Below are 16,561 nucleotides of genomic sequence, written 5' to 3'. Positions count from 1 at the left end.
GTGTGTGTGTGTGTGTGTGTGTGTGTGTGTGTGTGTGTGTGTGTGTGTGTGTGTGTGTGTGTGTGTGTGTGTGTGTGTGTGTGTGTGTGTGTGTGTGTGTGTGTGTGTGTGTGTAAGTGTGTGTGTGTGTAAGTGTGTGTGTGTGTAAGTGTGTGTGTGTGTGTGTAAGTGTGACCAAGGCATCTGTTCAGTCAGACCAGCTGATGTGGAGACGTGCTGCAGCTTTAATGCTTAAAATTGGCTCAGTGTTAACGCTTCGCTTTACAAGGGTACAGAAATGTTGACGTAGGCCTGTTGACACCAAATACCCTGTAAATAATTCATAGTGGCAGATGAGCTGAAAGTGAAACCTGTTCAACCACCAACTTAGCCCAACGAATAAAATAGAAATATATGTAGTAAATTTGTTCTATAGTAGTAGTTTGTGATGTTTTAATGGGTCAGATCTAATTCTGCTGTTTCTTAATTTTGACCTGGACACAGCTGTTACTCTTTTACATTCTAGTCAGTTGGGCCCTACTTTCCACATTATAAGCAGCGTTTTCAGTCACGGAGGGAAAAAAAAAACATCCACCGTTTCCCGTCCTGCTGTTCCGTGTAACTCGACCCAGCTCTGGTCTGCGGCAGCCGATCGCTCGGCTGCTGACGACCTGCTGCTACACCAGGCCCGAAGCCTCAGACATGCACAACAAGGACTGTGTGAGAGTAGCCGCCCGGGTCCGGCCGTTCAACAAGGTCAGTGTCGCTTTGAGAGCTGTCATTCCGTCCTGTATTTGTCATATAACTGATCCATGTGTATGAGCTTTCAGTTGTACTGGGGTGATGATGATGTTTTGGCTGCTCTTTTTTTTTTTTTTTCTGATGCTAATTCCCACCACCACCTAACTCCACCCAGCTTTGTGTTCCACACTCACGCTGCTCTCTGTCCTTCTTCATTCAGAGGGAGCGGGATGCAGGCAGCCACTGTGTTGTCTCCATGGTGTCCAGCTCCATCACCATCGCGGATCCACGCGACTCTCAGAACCGCCGCTCGTTCTGCTTCGACTACGCCTACTGGTCCCACAGCGGCTTCACGCGGGACCAGAGCGGCCTGTATGTGGCTGAGGAGCAGGGCGGGCGATACGCCGACCAGGTCAGCTCCAGGCTAGCATTAGACAGGCCCTAGACTAGAGGAGTACATGCTGCAGCTCACAGCGTTTCCTGTTTCAGGACAGTGTGTTCCAGGATCTAGGAGAAGGAATACTGGAGAACGCGCTGCAGGTAGAGCTGAGCGAACGCTGGTGGATCCGAACAGACACAGGCTTCACTCACCGTGTTCTCTATCTTTTTATCATCTCGCTTTGAACCGTGTTTGCAGGGATACAACGCCACGCTGCTGGCCTACGGGCAGACCGGTTCTGGGAAGAGTTACTCGATGGTGGGCTACGGGCCCAACAAAGGCCTGGTTCCCAAACTCTGTAACCGGCTGTTTCAGACCATCAGAGAGAACCAGGAAACGAGACAGTGTCAGGTAACAGAGACAAGAGCACGTGTTGCTGGTGGAGGTTCGTCGTAATGTTTCCGTCTCTACGTCTGCGCAGGTGTTTTTCAGCATGCTGGAAATCTACAACGAGCAGGTAACGGCGGGAGCTGCTTCGTGCGGCATCTCACCATGACTGCTCCTGCGTGGCCACTGCTGTTTGTCTCCTCTCAGGTGCTGGACCTGCTGTCTCGAGGGTCTCGGCCTCCGGGGGGTCTCCGAGTGAGAGAGGAGCAGCAGAGAGGCTTCTACGTGGAGGGCCTCCGCACGATCCCCTGCGACAGTGACGCTCAGGTAGACAGAGGGTGTGTCGGATGCGAAGCTGCAGAGCAGGACGGACCGTCTGAGCTGTTCCCGTAGGTGGAGCAGCTGATGGAGCAGGGCACCAGGACCCGAACCACCGCCGCCACGCACATGAACGCCAACAGCAGCCGCTCGCACATGCTCATCATCCTCCAGCTCAAACAGGTACCGGACATTAGCTTCTCGCTGCCCGCGTCCCACGCGCCCGCTGCTGAAGCCACGTCTTGTCAGATGTTTTCCAAGGAGAACGTCACAAAGCAGTCCAACGTCAACCTGGTGGACCTGGCCGGCAGCGAGCGCCAGAGGTCGTCCAGCTCGGAGGCCGACCGGCTCAGAGAGGGCACGGCCATCAACCTGAGCCTCACCACGCTGGGCCACGTCATCAGGTGAGCCTCCGGCCGCGCCCGCGCCGTCCGCGCCTTCTGATCACCCACTCTCTGCTCTCCACACCAGCGCCCTGGCTGATGTGGCCGTGGGGAGGAAGGTCATTCACATTCCCTACAGGGACTCCGTCCTCACCAAGCTGCTGCAGTCTGCTCTGGGAGGGAACAGTCGCACCGTCATGGTACTGGTACAGCCGCGTCCTGAGCATTTCTTAAAGCTGTTCATCTGGTACAAACATCATTTAATCCCACATTTCCCAGATCGCCACATTGAGCCCTGCTGATATTTGCTATGAGGAGTCTCTCTCCACCCTCCGATATGCTGAGAGGTAAACGGTCCGAACCTATACTCAACATGCACCCATCTCTGGTTTCCTGTGTACCTCACTGGCCTACATTCCCCAACCTCTTCAGGGCCAAGCGGATCCAGAACCGGGCTGTGGTGAACGAAAGCCCCACTGAGCGCCTGGTTAAAGAGCTGAAGGCCGAGAACGCCAGACTGCTGCAGCGGCTGAGCCGGCTGGGCCAGGACGGACGCAGAGCCAGCGACGAGACCAGTAAGAGTCAGGGTTAGAGCGGACGGTGGAGCTCAGCAGCAGTGGGTCATCGTGTGTGTGTGTGTGTGTCCAGAGGAACTCCGTGAGCTGCTGACCCACAATGAGCTGCAGATCAGAGCCATTCAAACCATGTGGGAGCAGCACCTACAGGAGGCACTGAGGGACTGGGAGCAACAGTATGCTAGCATCACACAGGTACACACACACGCACACGCACATGCACACACACACCCACACACCCACACACACAGAGGCTCCAGCAGCACATGAGCTCTGGGCATAAATGCTCTTACTTTACTGGCAGGAGAGGAGGATGATGCAGCTGCATCCCTACATCCTGAACATCAACGAGGACGCTCAGCTGTCTGGGGTGGTCAAGCTGTTCATCCAGGAGGGTAAGTACAACCCTGTCTATTTTCCTCTGTAGCTGCTGAAAGCTGATAATGTGGATTATTATTATTATTATTATTATTATTACTGTTCAGGTGAATGGGACATCGGCCTGTGCGACTCCTCGCCAAAGTCGATCTCTATCAAAGGTTTAGGGTGAGTTTACGTTGTAAAACTACTAATCTGTCCACACACTTTGTTTGATAGGATGAATGTGTAACTTGTCTATCAAACACTGAGCTGTGTGTGTGTTAGAATCCAGGAACGTCATGCCGTGTTTAAGAACGAACAGCGGCGGGTGTCGCTGACCCCCACGGCGGGGTCAAAGGTCATTATTAACGGCAGCGCTATTTCCCAGTCAACGGAGCTGCAGCACCTGGTGGGTCTCACTGTTTGACTCGTCCCTGTGTGATGTAAGGAACCCGCGCATCGTTCTGTCCCCTCCCTGCAGGACCGTCTCATCCTCGGGTCCAACTCTACCTACCTGTTCATCGGCTTTCCCTGCGAGAGGGGCGGCGACGACTGGAGCCGCTATGACTACGACTACTTCCAGTCTGAGCTGGCTGCAGCTGAGGGCATCCACCTGGGTGAGTGGGACGCGTCGCGCCGCAGCTCAGATGGTCGAGCGTTTCTGTTTCACGTGTCCGTGTTCAGGTGAGTCCAGCGGTGGCTCCCGTCAAACCGACCCCAGTCTGCTGGCCGTGTTCTACGACTACATCAAACTCATGCCCATGGTGGCCGACGCCAACCAGATGAGCCAGGAGCTGAACAAGGTGAAACACCAACTCTGATTCTGCGTTTTGGAGTAGATTTGATGCAACTCTTTGCTGCTTCCAGGGGGTGGAGTTTAGGTTGGAGATCAAGAATCTGGCGCTCTCGGATTCAAAAGGCCACGATCTGGAGAAAGAGATCGTTGTCAGAGTCAACTCTGCGCGAACAAAGCAGGTCGGCCGCGTCTCTCTCCCTCCGACACAGACTGTTTCTGTCATTATTTTAAAGGTTACATTCTTATTGGTTTCTTGGTTTAAACTCTCAGGTGTGGCTGTGGTCCAAGACCAAGTTTGTGAACCGTAAATTCCTGATGGAGGAGGTCTACCAGCAGGCACGGGCTGAGCAGAGCGAAGACACTGTAAGTAACTGTGAAACCTGAAAGTTAAACAATTGCACCCTGACCTTGACCTTTGTTTTGTGGTCAGACGTTAGAGACGACGTCTGCGTTACCCAGAGACAAAGACCCGTTCTGGGACCCAGTGGAGCCTCTGCTCCTGGGCACCGCTCACCTCTGGCTTCAGTCCTTGGCCTTCCGCATCCCTCTGGAAGAGCAGCTGGAGGTAAAACAGAGATTATTGAATCAAGTAATTAACAGCGATCAATCTGCAGCAGCGGCTGAATGATATGTGCAGGTGCTGGGGTCAGAGGGCACAGAGGAGGCCATCCTGCAAGCACAGCTGGTTCCCTGCAGCTCCTCTGGACTGTAAGACACAGGCTCACGTTGGAAATCATCCAAATGATAAAAGGTGTGTAACATCATCACAACCTTTTCTGTAAATCAGCCCACTAGGTGAAGATGACATCTTGATCGACCCATGTGAGTTACTGGGCAGACGGCTGGACTTCCAGCTGGTCCTAGAGCAGTGTTTTGGGCTGCGGTGGATCAGAGACGCCCGAAACAGAGGAGTTCAGATAGGGTGAGACGGAAGCAGCAGATGGATGCAGCACATCTGCAGAGGACGAGCCTGAGGCTGTATTTTCACTTTCTTTCTCTTTAGTTTCAGGTTGTTTGACTGCACCCAGCCTCTCTACACTCCAGCTGTGTGGCACAACATCAACCCTCTGCTGGATCACAGAGTCCACTTCGCCTCCCTCCACACCTCCCAGCGCCTGCTGGACTACCTGCAGAGCAGCGCCGTGGTGCTGGAGCTGTGGGGCCTCCAAGGTGGGAGTGAGGAGTGAAGGCATGGAAGATGTTTGGCTGCAACACCGGTCGTCCTCAGAGGTCAAAGGGTGACGGCTGTTTGATTTCAGAGGGCTGCGCCAACATGAGCTCGTCTCTGGAAAGAGTGAGGACGACAGCGGATGAAGTCTTCATCATCGACGAAACAGCGAACACTGCGGTGAGTGGGTTTAATCTTTAACCATTACACAAAAGACTGCAGGATAAATTTGAGAAGCTACTTGTAACAAAAGAAATAATAGTGATATTGTAAGTGTATTCCTGTGCATCTGCTGCAGCCCACAGACTCTGCAGAGGACAGCTGTTCGGTCAGAGCTCTTCAACAGGACTTGGAGGAACTAAAAGTTATTAACACTTCACTGAGTAAAGAAAACCAGAGCCTGAGGGAACAACTGCACACAGCCAGGACAGGTACTGGGACCAGTGGATCGGAGACACTTCACTGGTGAATTTGTTCCGTCAGACATCTCTTTATTTCAGGGGGGGAGAGTGTGCGCGGCCGGTCGGTGCGTCCCAGCTGTGATGCAGAGTTTGCCCGTGCGCTCAAGGTTTTCTACCACAGCATGACCTCCGTCCGGGGGCAGCTGCAGCGCCTGCGCAGACACAGGCCCAGCGTACGTATGCCCGTCTGTATTCAGGCTACACACACGCGGTTTCTACACTAACGCGCCTGTTGCTGCCGTTGCTTCCAGGAGGAGTCCGACCTGCTGGGACTCCGACTGTTCGTGGACGAACACAGCCGTCTGCTCAGGGACTTTTCAGAGCAGCTGGAACAGTGCGTGTCCACGCTCAAGCAGGACGTCGCCGCCATTGTCCGCCGCAAGCGGGAACGTTCGGGAGTCTGGTCCTGACGGAGCCACAGCCGGCCGAGTCCGTCAGGTATTAAAGAGAAGAGAACATATCTGTTCACCCGTCGTTTTACACCAGAGGACGTGACATGTGAGCAGGGTGAAGATTCAGTCGGGCAGCAGAAATGCTCAAGCAGCTTTTCAGTCACCTATTTTCTTACCTGTGGGTTTAACCAAACCTGTTCCATTGCAGTGGAAATGATTCACACTGGAGACAATGTTATGTTGTGTGATGTACAAACTAGAACTAGTCTTGTTACCAAGAACAACAACAGAAACCCTCAGTTATAAAATTTTATTAGACTGCATGTAAAACCAGCCAAACGAATAGAAACCAAGTTCAGAGTTCACAATATTACGTTAAAGTTTTGAAGCTACGCAGTTCACTTAAACACAGGAGTCAGTTCTTCCTCGTGTCTGTGGGCGACGGATTTTAAAGATGCAGCATTTTTTACTGCAAGTAAGTCAAACTCAGGAGTAAAAGCACATCAGTTAATGCTCGTACGCGCTCACGACTCGCTATATCACAGACAGTTGCTGTAGGTCCAAAAGAAGGATCTGTGTGGGCACATGACAGGAGAGGCAGGTGTGAGGTACATTAGTCATCACACAAGGGGAAATATGTACAGCAGAGGTGCAGAAACCTAGGGGGGTGGACACGCGGACGGGAGGAGAGGCAGCGGTGGAAGGCCAGAGAGTCGTCTAGGTAGGTGTGAACTGAAGAGGTAGACTGAGGGGAACAGAAGAAGCTACAGTAGTTATACATAACTTACTGGTGTGTTGGTGTGGAAGGCAGAACCTACGAGTGGTTTGAAATCAGCACCGCGCCTACTGTATGTACCGAGTAGGTGAGCTCCCCAATGTGTGTGTGTGCAGGTACAGAGAAGGCTAACAGTGCAGGTGAGGTAGGTTAGTTGGGCATCGAGGGGCTGGAACCGCAACGCAAACCATAGAAAAATATTTACAATATTCACTTCACTTCCTGTATTTACTTATCAACTGTGAAATAAATGTCAGAACATAAAGCGCGACGACTAACGCTTCTTTTTCTAGTCCGGCATCCGTCCATCCGTCGCAGTCTGACCAACATGAGCACGTACAATCACAGCATGGACAGTAGCACTGAGGATCACATCAACACAGGGACCTGCAGGTTTGGGACCAGAAGCTTCACCTGTGGCTGCACATGAAGGGTTTTATTCTGGTTAGGATTCATCGGCTGATGTTTGAACAAACACTGGCTCGTCCTGTCTTTACCAGTTTGATGCCACGGTGCAGACTTCAGCCTAATTTACTCCACACAAGCTCATCGTCTTCCTGACTCAATTCTTTTACATTCTGGGTCACGCAAGGTTCCCTCTCTTGGCTTCTCCGTTCACCACAGGGTGAAAAACACACACACAGCAAAGCTTTCAGCAGACAGACACTTTTCACAGTATAAAAATATTCCAGCACAGAGGTCCACAGTTTAACATTAGGCCCAAATGTTTCAGCCACTGAAGCTGCACAAAGACAAACATAGTTCATTAAAGAGCCGCAGTTTAAGATAAAGACAGAATGCGATCGCGCTGGAAGAAGTTAAGACTCATGAGCGCGTTTCAGATTGTTACTCAGCAATGTTCATGTATTTAACAATATTCACAAAGGTTCTGCAAAAATTATGTTTAGAAGAAATGCCACCATACGACGGATCAAACTGCTTTTGAGTCGAACTGGTCCAACCTCCTGGTCCACGTACAATCTAAACATTCGTCTCCTTACGGTACAGCTCCAGTAAACCATCCACCACCACCACCATCTCCAAAGTCTGAGGAGGTGGATTCTGGCTCAGCCTGATTGTAAACGTGTACATTCAAATAGTTAGGTAAACGTATTTGTTCAGCTTAAAGTGAAACCTATCTGAATTAATTAGATATCACTTAAGTGACTGAACTGTTAGCTTTCCTTAGCCACTAACAAATCACCAGCACATCTTTCACGTCTATATTCTCCACCTTCAGCGACACTGCTGACACTAAACAGCTGAGTGTGTATCTGCTGGGGGAAATCTTCCTTTAAAAAGGCATCAACAGCATCCTGACAACTCCTGTGGGTCTCAGGCGCTGGTGCCGTCGTTCTCTGGGACTCTGCTCTCGCTTACGGTGGTTCCATGGATGATGAGTGTGGACGGGGCCTCAGACACGTCCTGCTGGCTGCCGTGCTTCGAGCGAGCGTCCACCTGGAGAAGGCTGCTGTGAGCGGAAAGCGGGTGGTCGAGACGGGGCATGCTGCCATGGAAACTGCGCTCGTCGGGACCTCTGTAAACCATGGTGTCACTCCTGGCGGGGGAAGGGAGACGTACTTATTTGATCTGCACCATGTGCCAGATGACCGGCATCACGTAAGTGTGCTCCTACCTGTCGTCGCGAGGGCGCCGCAGGCTGCCGTGGTAGCTGACCTTGCTGTGGATGCTGCTGGCCTTACTCCTGGTAGAGGCAGGGTGTCCGTGGTGCGTTCGGATTGGTTCATCCAGGTCGTCTAAGACCGCCAAGTGGGTGGAGGAGGCGTGGGTGGAGGTACCCTGCAGGAGGACACATGTACGTTACACCTTGGACAACAGGTTCTAAAGAAGTCAAACAAATCAGCTTTTATACTTTTCATCTGAAAATGTTTTGTAGTACTACAGCTACTCCTGCTTGATTACTGGCTCTACTGGATTATTAACAAAGAGTCGAGTCTGCAGCAGCTCCTACCTGAGTGGACGTTCCTCTGGATTTCCTAATAACAGGAGTGTTAGGTTCACGCAGAAGAGACTGTGCAAAGTCTGGCTGCTCCTGCAGCACCTGACGAGACTCATTCACCCCACTGCTGCGGAGAGAAGACAGTGAAGGAGGTGCAGGATGTGGCAGGCACAGAATCAGAGGAGAACAGTGGGAGAGGACGGGGAGTGATAGGAGGAAGTAGCGTGATGTTAGCAGGAAACCGTGCACAGTGGAGGGGGGGAGGAACAGGCCAATAGAGGGGGTGAGGGAGAGTTAATGCAATGTGCCGTTACTGAGGGTGAGAGGACACAGGTGCAGAGCATACACATGGTCACCATAGAAACATGAGTAGTGATTGTTATGTACATGGACTACTGTTTTATCTGAATACATTCACACATTTATTACTTGGTTAAATTCAATGATTCAATACCATTTTGGAAACAAACAAAGAAAACATGAGGCATCTGCTCTTACTCTTTGCGTCTGCGTCCATGCAGGAAACTGGCCCATTCGAAACACGTCTTTTTGCTGCCCACCCAGAAGACAGAGGGAATCCCCACCACCAGCATCATCAGGTATTTAATGAGGAACAAAACCATAACTGGCCGACTGGGCTGCTCCACCTACAGAGAAAACAGATGATAAATACGTTTATGACAGCACAGTACTAAAATACAGACTGACATGTGGAAAAGCCAGGGGAACGGTTGCCCTTATTATTATTATCATCATCCCTCCCTTTGAATTACAAAAAAGGGAACAAAATCCTTTGTCACCGGTTCTGTTCATTATTTTTATGGACAGAATTTCTAGGCGCAGCCAGGGGCCGGAGGGGGTCTGGTTTGGGGACCACAGGATAGCATCTCTGCTTTTTGCAGATGATGTTGTCCTGTTGGCTTCATCAGGCCAGGACCTCCAGCGTGCGCTGGTGCGGTTTGCAGCTGGGATGAGAATCAGTTCCTCCAAATCTGAGGCCATGGTTCTCGACCGGAAAAAGGTGGTTTGCTCTCTCCAGGTTGGAGAAGAGTTCCTGCCCCAAGTGGAGGAGTTTAAGTATCTTGGGGTCTTGTTCACGAGTGAGGGAAGGAGGGAGCGTGAGTTTGACAGACGGATCGGTGCGGCGGCTGCAGTAATGCGGTCGGTGTATCGGTCCGTCGTGGTGAAGAGGGAGCTGAGCCGAAAGGCAAAGCTCTCAATTTACCGGTCAATCTACGTTCCTACCCTCACCTATGGTCATGAGCTTTGGGTCATGACCGAAAGGGCAAGGTCACGGATACAAGCGGCTGAAATGAGCTTCCTCCGCAGGGTGGTTGGGCGCTCCCTTAGAGATAAGGTGAGGAGCTCTGTCACCCGGGAGGAGCTCGGAGTAGAGTCGCTGCTCCTCCACATCGAGAGGAGCCAGCTGAGGTGGCTCGGGCATCTAGTTCGGATGCCTCCTGGACGCCTCCCTGGGGAGGTGTTCCGGGCATGTCCCACCGGTAGGAGGCCCCGAGGAACTAGGACTAGGACCTAGGACTCGCTGGAGAGACTACGTCTCTCGGCTGGCCTGGGAACGTCTTGGGGTCCCACCGGAAGAGCTGGAGGAAGTGTCCGGGGAGAGGGAAGTCTGGAACTCTCTGCTTAGACTGCTGCCCCCGCGACCCGGCCCCGGATAAGCGGATGAAAATGGATGGATGGATGGATGGGAACAAAATCCTAAAAACGTCTGAATTTTTCTCTCCTGCTACACTGGACCTCTGGTGTTGATGACAGTATGTCTCCACCAGAGGGCAGAGTTGCTGCAGTGAGGTCAGTCACATTCAAACTTACCACTTACTTCTTCCAAAAGTTTCCCCGTTTACTCTGTTACTGACGATGATTTGAATAACTAAATTTTTGGTCGTGTACAGAATAATGAAATAAAAAGAGTTAGGAACGCAGCATTTCTTCCTCTATATCATGACTGTACCTACCTGAAAAATCCGATCACTCTATCAAGTGGACTGTAGCTATCAACTATCTATCTAGCTTCAGAACATTAGGATAAGATAATAAAAAACATCAAAAATCAAGCTGTGTTATGAGTTTGTCAAAATGTCAACCTTTTGGACAGCTTTTATATTCAGGACCTCGACCCTCTAAGCAGTCAGAGAATTTCAGTGAACCTGATTATTTTCTCTCAGTGGCTGTACCTGCAGCACATGGCACAGCGCAGGCAGCTGGGTGGAACAGAGCCAAGTCATTGAGTCTTGTGCTAATGCTTTTTTAAGATGTGTATTGTAGCTCTGAGATTAAAGATTAAAAGTAAAGATTATAGTCACAAAGGAATCTCCTACGGCAAGGGAGGGAGAACATACAAGAATGTTGGAAACTTGAGGGGTTGAAAAGAATTAGGATCCAGAACAATTGCTGTGTATTAATAGTAAGATAACATGATTTAGCCTTTCTAGCCCAGAGATTAAATGTTCTTTGATTTTATGTGCAGAATCTTCAATTATCCTCTAATGTGCAACGTTACCCACTTAACCACACAAACAACTACACATGAACACCCCGAGGGTAAAGATTAAGTAACACGTAGCTATATTGAAATTCCAGAACTACAATAGGCCTTAAAGGTGGTCTCTCCTGACAAGCTGTCTCATCCATGGAGCAAAAAACAAGAACATAGCAACAAGAAGCATACCATATAACATAGTATAGTATGTTGTCATTAAAACACCATAGTGGTGTTATGACTTCAAAAATCAGCCAAAGTCTTTGTCTCTAATCTATATATTTTCTTTACTTTCAAGATGCATTCAAAATGACCTTAAGATTGACAGAGCAGTCTACACTGGACTTCAAGAACAGCAAATATGGAGATGCGTTGACTGAGGAACTAATCAACCTGTCAACTCTGCTTGAATCACGTTTCATACATGAGCGTAACTAAGAACAACGCCATCCAAGCGAGCAGTTTGTGAAGCAGAATTTTTTCCGTCAAAGCAAGTCACACAGTTGCAGCTGAACCTCTTAAAACAGCAGCACGCATCCGTCTGACTCAAGGTGAATTCAAGAGACAAAAGCAACACAGAAGACAGGCAGAAAAATGACATCTGACTCTCACAGCCACCTGAACTGTCCACCAACAGACGGCAAGAGTGATCCTGTCACTTGGTGTTAAATGCATGACGTAAACGTTCCTCGGATCAGCCCTTCAGCCAAAAAACACCTATGCATTCCCACCATCAGCGCTGCCTCTAAAAGGCTGGCAAAGTTTTATTTTTACTTACTGTCAGTTTTTTCTTAAGATGTAAAATCTGCCATCACTAATAGTATTTCATTGTAAGAGTAGGATAGAAATGCCTTCCTTTTGTTTACACAGGTTTGTTTAATAAATGTGACTGTCTACGAGCTGCAATCATCCATGTTCTTTTTTTATATACTGTTATAATCATCATTACTGCAAATAGTCTTAAAAAATCAAGACATATTGTTAAGGTCATATCCCTGACTCCAATTAATGTAATCAAAAATACCTTAGTATAGTACGTTATCACACACACACTAAAATAGTATTTTTGAAAAAAAAAAAGCTCTAGTATGCTTTAAAAAAGCAGCAGCACAAGCTCCTACATTCCACTTTCCTCGCACACTAGGACGATCCCACATGAGTTGTTCTCGACCAACAGCTTATGTGAAAATGAAGAAAAGCTTTCATTTTGTTGCAATGAAGACAGTTTTATCGGCAGTGGCGGTTTGTGTTTGTGCTGCGTTCTCCATGTTTATGTGGTTATTTACTTAGCAACACACTAGAAAAAACTCCCACTCCTACCAGTGCTATAAAGCCCTTATAGAGAACTGGCAGCAGAGCATGACTGAGCAAGTCCTGAGAGAGAGGCTCAGACAGAAGTGTGTGAGAACCAGCTGACAAAATGAGATGTGAGGAGACAAAGACGCAGAGTCAGTGCAGAAATGGTGCTTTCCAGGAGAGTCGGTTTTGAGAGCTGTATTAGCTGAGCTAATGACCCATAATGCACTCCGCTTCTTCCTCTCCACAAGTACAATACAATCACTCAGCTACACAAGTCCCCCACCCCCCATCAGCCTCAGCTCATTAAGAGATCCATTCCAGTTTCTTGCAGTTGCATCCATTTGTTCCGACTACATTAAAGTTTACTGCTTGTGTCTAGACAATAACAGGCGCCTCTGATGTGGAATAATACAACTGAAAGCAAAAGGACCAAATCACCTCACATCTCTCATAAACATGATATGACCTGAGAATAAAACAGAGCTAATCCTCCACAGAACATATCTGAGTACATCACACCAGCTAGTCTTGGTGTGGTGACAAATACTGAGTATGTCACTAATAAAGATGTGTGTGACATGTTTCCATATTAAATACAGATACAGTAAACAGGTCTCATTGTCTCTACCTTGAATGGGCAGGGGATGTGGTAGCGTCTGCAGTTCTCCTCCATCCACGTCATCTCCCACATGGTCCGATAGGTGTGTTCATAAAAGTAGCACCCAATCACGGTAAACAAGGGAACGAGGTAGAGCACTGAGAACACGCCCATTCGGATCATGAACTTGACCAGTTTGGTCTGGTTCTCCTTCTCGAGCGGGATTTCCATGCGCACGCGGTTCAGAGCCACGATGCCCACTAACAGCAGAGAGATGCCCACCTGAAGAGACAGATGACCAGAAAGTCTGTGATGGCGCTGAGCCAGAGACAGCTTTTCATCAGTTCATAAATCCTGCAAACAGTGAACTGTATCATTTCATCCATGTTCCCATTAATCTGCACAGCCATCCAATCCACCCATCAGTGCTTTCATCCACCCACTCACCCATTTATCCTCTGACTGACTGTACTCACCGCCACATTGAGGCAGAGCGGTGCCAGAACAAACCACCTTAGGGCATCTATGTCATACAGCCCTATGAAGCACACTCCACTGATCCCATCGCCTTCAATTTTGTTGAGGGCCAAAAGGGTGACAGTCACGGCCCCTGGGAGACCCCAGGCAATGGCATGGAAGAGGAGGGCTTTCTTCTCAATGGCCTCGCTGCCCCATTTAGGCACAGCAGCCAGGAACCAAGTGATTGTCAGTATGACCCACCAAACGCTGCCGGCCATAGTGAAGAAATACAGGACCATGAAGAACAGAGTGCACGCCTGAGAGAAGAAGAAAGCATCAGCAATCACTTCGGATTAACCGGCAAATCAATCTTCAATCAATCTGATCATCTAAAAGGTTTTGTCCATACTTTAAAGGAAATGAGTTAAGTAAGTCAACACGTAAGTTTGTCAAACCTTGTTGTGAGAGCCCTGTGTTATGGTTGACGCTCGGAACTGGGAGGGGCTGGCTGCGTTGCATGCTACCCTGTCCTCCAACAGGAAGCCCAGGAAAAACACCAGAGACACCATAACATAGCACACAGCATAGAAGATGATTGGACGCTCAGGGTACCGAAACCTAATGGAAAAAATCAAAACAAACACAGGATTCATTTATCTTCTTGAATAACGTTGCATTTCACAGATTTCATCATCTAAAATGATGTTGTTGGCTGACGCTCAAGCAACGCACCTAGTAACGTCGATGAGAAACGTCAGAAAGGTGAAGAGCGTCGCAGACAGACAGACGATGGAGATGACGCCGATGAAGTATCTGATGAAGGTCAGCTCCTGCTGGTTGAAGAACATGGAGGGACAGGGGGCAGAGCAGTCCTTTCGGCCCATGAAGCTGTAACCCAGCTCTGGGTCAACCTTGAGCTCCCTGGGGCACCAGAAACCGTAGTCCCTCTGGACCGTCATGGACGACTTGTCTGTGGGCTCAGACCCTGTGAGCAGATCTTCTGGGCGAGGATAGGCCTCGTCACACTCTGGGAACCTAGAAAAACCAACCGCCACATCATCCAGGCGTTTGTGACATAGGTGGCGTGAAGGAACGTTAAAGCATCTGTGTAAATACACACCTGCTACAGTCCATGTCATCTGGCCAGGCTACTCCGAACACCTCCATGAGTTTGTGGCACTCGACCTGAGCCCGCTGGCAGATTGATCGACACGGCATGGACACGCGGCCGTACACGGTGCACACGGGCGCGTACAGGGCACAGAGGAACATCCTCAGGTCGTCGCTGCACACTAGGTTCACCATGGGATGAAAGGGCTGCAGGACACACGGGGAGGGAGACGGAGATAAAGAAGATGCTGAAAATCTCATATCAATACTCACAGGCTCAGGAGAACGTTAACAGCTATCGGTGGCACAGATGCGAAGGCTCATATTCAAGCTAAAATAGCCATCAAAGAGGAGAGGAGTGTGTATAACATACTCAGTATTCCATCAGCACTTAGAGGCATATGAAATATGTATAGCTGCAATCATATTACCAAACATCCCTTTGAAGTAGAAGCAGCCATAAGCCAATAAACTGAACAAACACACCATTATACATGTTAGGCCTCCTGCAGAGGTGGTGCTGTGGCTATACACCACAATGATGCAAATGTGCACTCACCAACCATAGCTCTCATCACCTTATGCTACCTTCTAGTTTTGTGTTTTTTTTATTGCTCTGCCACCAAATTTGAGCGGTACAACAAACACCACAGCTATGATGATGTTCACATGATGTATTTCCTGTGGCTGAAGATGGAGTTCCTCCACAAAAATTATTGTTAAACACTGGTCGGGATGAGATTACATTAATATCTGGTGTTTCATCAGTGAGGAGAGACAAACCAGAGCAGAACCCAGAGAACCTGCGAGAGGCAGGAGCGACCACGCGCTCGCTACAAAGCACTTTGTGTACATGTGGCACAAAGCAGTGCACTTACATTGATTGCTACCACAAAAGCCGCAGTATGTGATCATAGACTATAGTGCGCCCAAGCAAAAAGGAACGCATGAATGCGGTGCGTGCATAGTGAGGTCTTGCATGTTTTGATCGTTCTCAATTGCCGTGTTCCAAATCTGCTCATTGGAGAGATGCTCCACCAGTAAATGGGTGCAGCGGCGCATGAGAGCTGTGACACAGTTTCTGGTATTGTATAGAAACACGCACACAAAGTCTTTTTTATCATTTTCACATTTTACAATCCATTAATTTTTTTCTTCTCAATCACAGCACAAAGACAGACACAATGTAAACAATCGATCTATATACATGAACATGTACTGGTTGAAATTTGGTCAGGCAAAACTTTGTACCAGAACGGAACTAGAGCAGCCGTAAACCTCCGCAACACATCGCGGACAGAGACAGATGATGGCGAAGAAATGCATTGTGTACAGAAGAACGATGCGAGTGAAGTGATGGATCTGCTTTCTGAAGCCACTTCATGTGTCAACAACAACCGACTCATTGTTAGAGTCCAGGCACTTGTGTTGCCTGTAATGTAAGAACGTCGTGTCATTTATGACATGACAGCAGAAAACGTCTCCTGTTATCCTCAAACAAAAAGCGATCTGGGCATCGTGCTGAAGAACTGCCTGCCCACCTCCCTCCCTCCCTCCCTCCCTCCCGCCTGCCACAGTTCTTGTTCGAGCCCGAGGCCACACTTAACGGCGCGGCAGCTACTTTCCATAAGAGTGTCTCACTGACCGGGAGAACGGAGCCTCTCTTTGTGTCTCCTCGTACTCTGCAGTGAACACGTAAGACTCCCATTTGATGCTCTCCTGCTCTGCATGTAGTTACATGTGTCTGCATTGTTCTTATTCAGCTAAGTCCCAGTTATCAGGTTTTCCAGTGTGGCAGTCAATGGCTGTGCGCAGATATCTACTGTAGGAGCAATTATTCTGACAGTCAGGGCAATTGCCCCTCATCTCCCGCAACAAAGAGAATATTGATATTAAGTGGCTTAACTGTGCCACCCGACGA

General features: G+C 49.1%; 2 protein-coding genes across 4 annotated transcripts in view; one reads left to right on the top strand and one right to left on the bottom strand.

Moving 5' to 3' along the window:
• The first annotated feature begins 571 nt into the window (after window positions 1–571).
• On the top strand, window positions 572–12,073 carry kif28 (kinesin family member 28). 2 transcript variants are annotated; one of them, XM_055507313.1, is made up of 29 exons: window positions 572–735; window positions 941–1,132; window positions 1,210–1,260; window positions 1,358–1,510; window positions 1,581–1,616; window positions 1,694–1,813; window positions 1,880–1,987; window positions 2,054–2,208; window positions 2,276–2,387; window positions 2,467–2,534; window positions 2,620–2,762; window positions 2,836–2,957; window positions 3,067–3,157; window positions 3,248–3,308; window positions 3,408–3,531; window positions 3,604–3,739; window positions 3,807–3,925; window positions 3,990–4,097; window positions 4,189–4,281; window positions 4,349–4,483; window positions 4,556–4,626; window positions 4,706–4,840; window positions 4,922–5,088; window positions 5,178–5,266; window positions 5,385–5,517; window positions 5,587–5,720; window positions 5,799–9,273; window positions 9,503–10,486; window positions 11,473–12,073. In XM_055507313.1, the coding sequence occupies exons 1-27, from the start codon at window positions 682–684 to the stop codon at window positions 5,955–5,957; spliced, it is 3,069 nt and encodes a 1,022-aa protein (XP_055363288.1). In that variant the 5' UTR covers window positions 572–681; the 3' UTR covers window positions 5,958–9,273; window positions 9,503–10,486; window positions 11,473–12,073. The 2 variants fall into 2 exon arrangements, with proteins under 2 accessions (XP_055363288.1, XP_055363289.1); XM_055507314.1 differs by lacking the exons at window positions 572–735; window positions 941–1,132; window positions 1,210–1,260; ... (2 more) ...; window positions 9,503–10,486; window positions 11,473–12,073 and having other exon boundaries at window positions 1,673–1,987; window positions 5,799–6,980.
• Window positions 6,235–16,561, bottom strand: part of LOC114852121 (frizzled-3-like) — a 22,854-nt gene continuing 12,527 nt past the window's right edge. Inside the window, exons 3-11 of one of the 2 annotated variants that reach the window (XM_029144262.3) lie at window positions 14,651–14,847; window positions 14,263–14,565; window positions 13,986–14,148; window positions 13,548–13,847; window positions 13,102–13,353; window positions 9,173–9,321; window positions 8,687–8,801; window positions 8,351–8,514; window positions 6,235–8,272 (exon numbers count right to left, since the gene is read on the bottom strand). In XM_029144262.3, the coding sequence (XP_029000095.1) occupies window positions 8,050–8,272; window positions 8,351–8,514; window positions 8,687–8,801; window positions 9,173–9,321; window positions 13,102–13,353; window positions 13,548–13,847; window positions 13,986–14,148; window positions 14,263–14,565; window positions 14,651–14,847 (1,866 nt within the window). In that variant the 3' untranslated portion in view covers window positions 6,235–8,049. The remainder of the gene's footprint in view (window positions 8,273–8,350; window positions 8,515–8,686; window positions 8,802–9,172; window positions 9,322–13,101; window positions 13,354–13,547; window positions 13,848–13,985; window positions 14,149–14,262; window positions 14,566–14,650; window positions 14,848–16,561) is intronic. The other variant, XM_029144264.3, reaches the window with a different exon arrangement.

Source organism: Betta splendens, chromosome 3 (genome assembly GCF_900634795.4).
Source record: "Betta splendens chromosome 3, fBetSpl5.4, whole genome shotgun sequence".
Taxonomy (NCBI): Eukaryota; Metazoa; Chordata; class Actinopteri; order Anabantiformes; family Osphronemidae; genus Betta; species Betta splendens.
The sequence above is the reverse complement of the archived record's forward strand: the minus strand, read 5'-3'. Positions and strand labels throughout refer to the sequence as shown.

Coding starts and splice junctions, on each gene's coding strand:
- kif28 (XM_055507313.1), top strand. CDS start 682: ATGCACAACAAGGACTGTGTGAGAGTAGCCGCCCGGGTCCGGCCGTTC. Junction 1,511..1,580: donor AGGAAACGAGACAGTGTCAG/GTAACAGAGACA, acceptor ACGTCTGCGCAG/GTGTTTTTCAGCATGCTGGA. Junction 4,627..4,705: donor CCCTGCAGCTCCTCTGGACT/GTAAGACACAGG, acceptor TCTGTAAATCAG/CCCACTAGGTGAAGATGACA.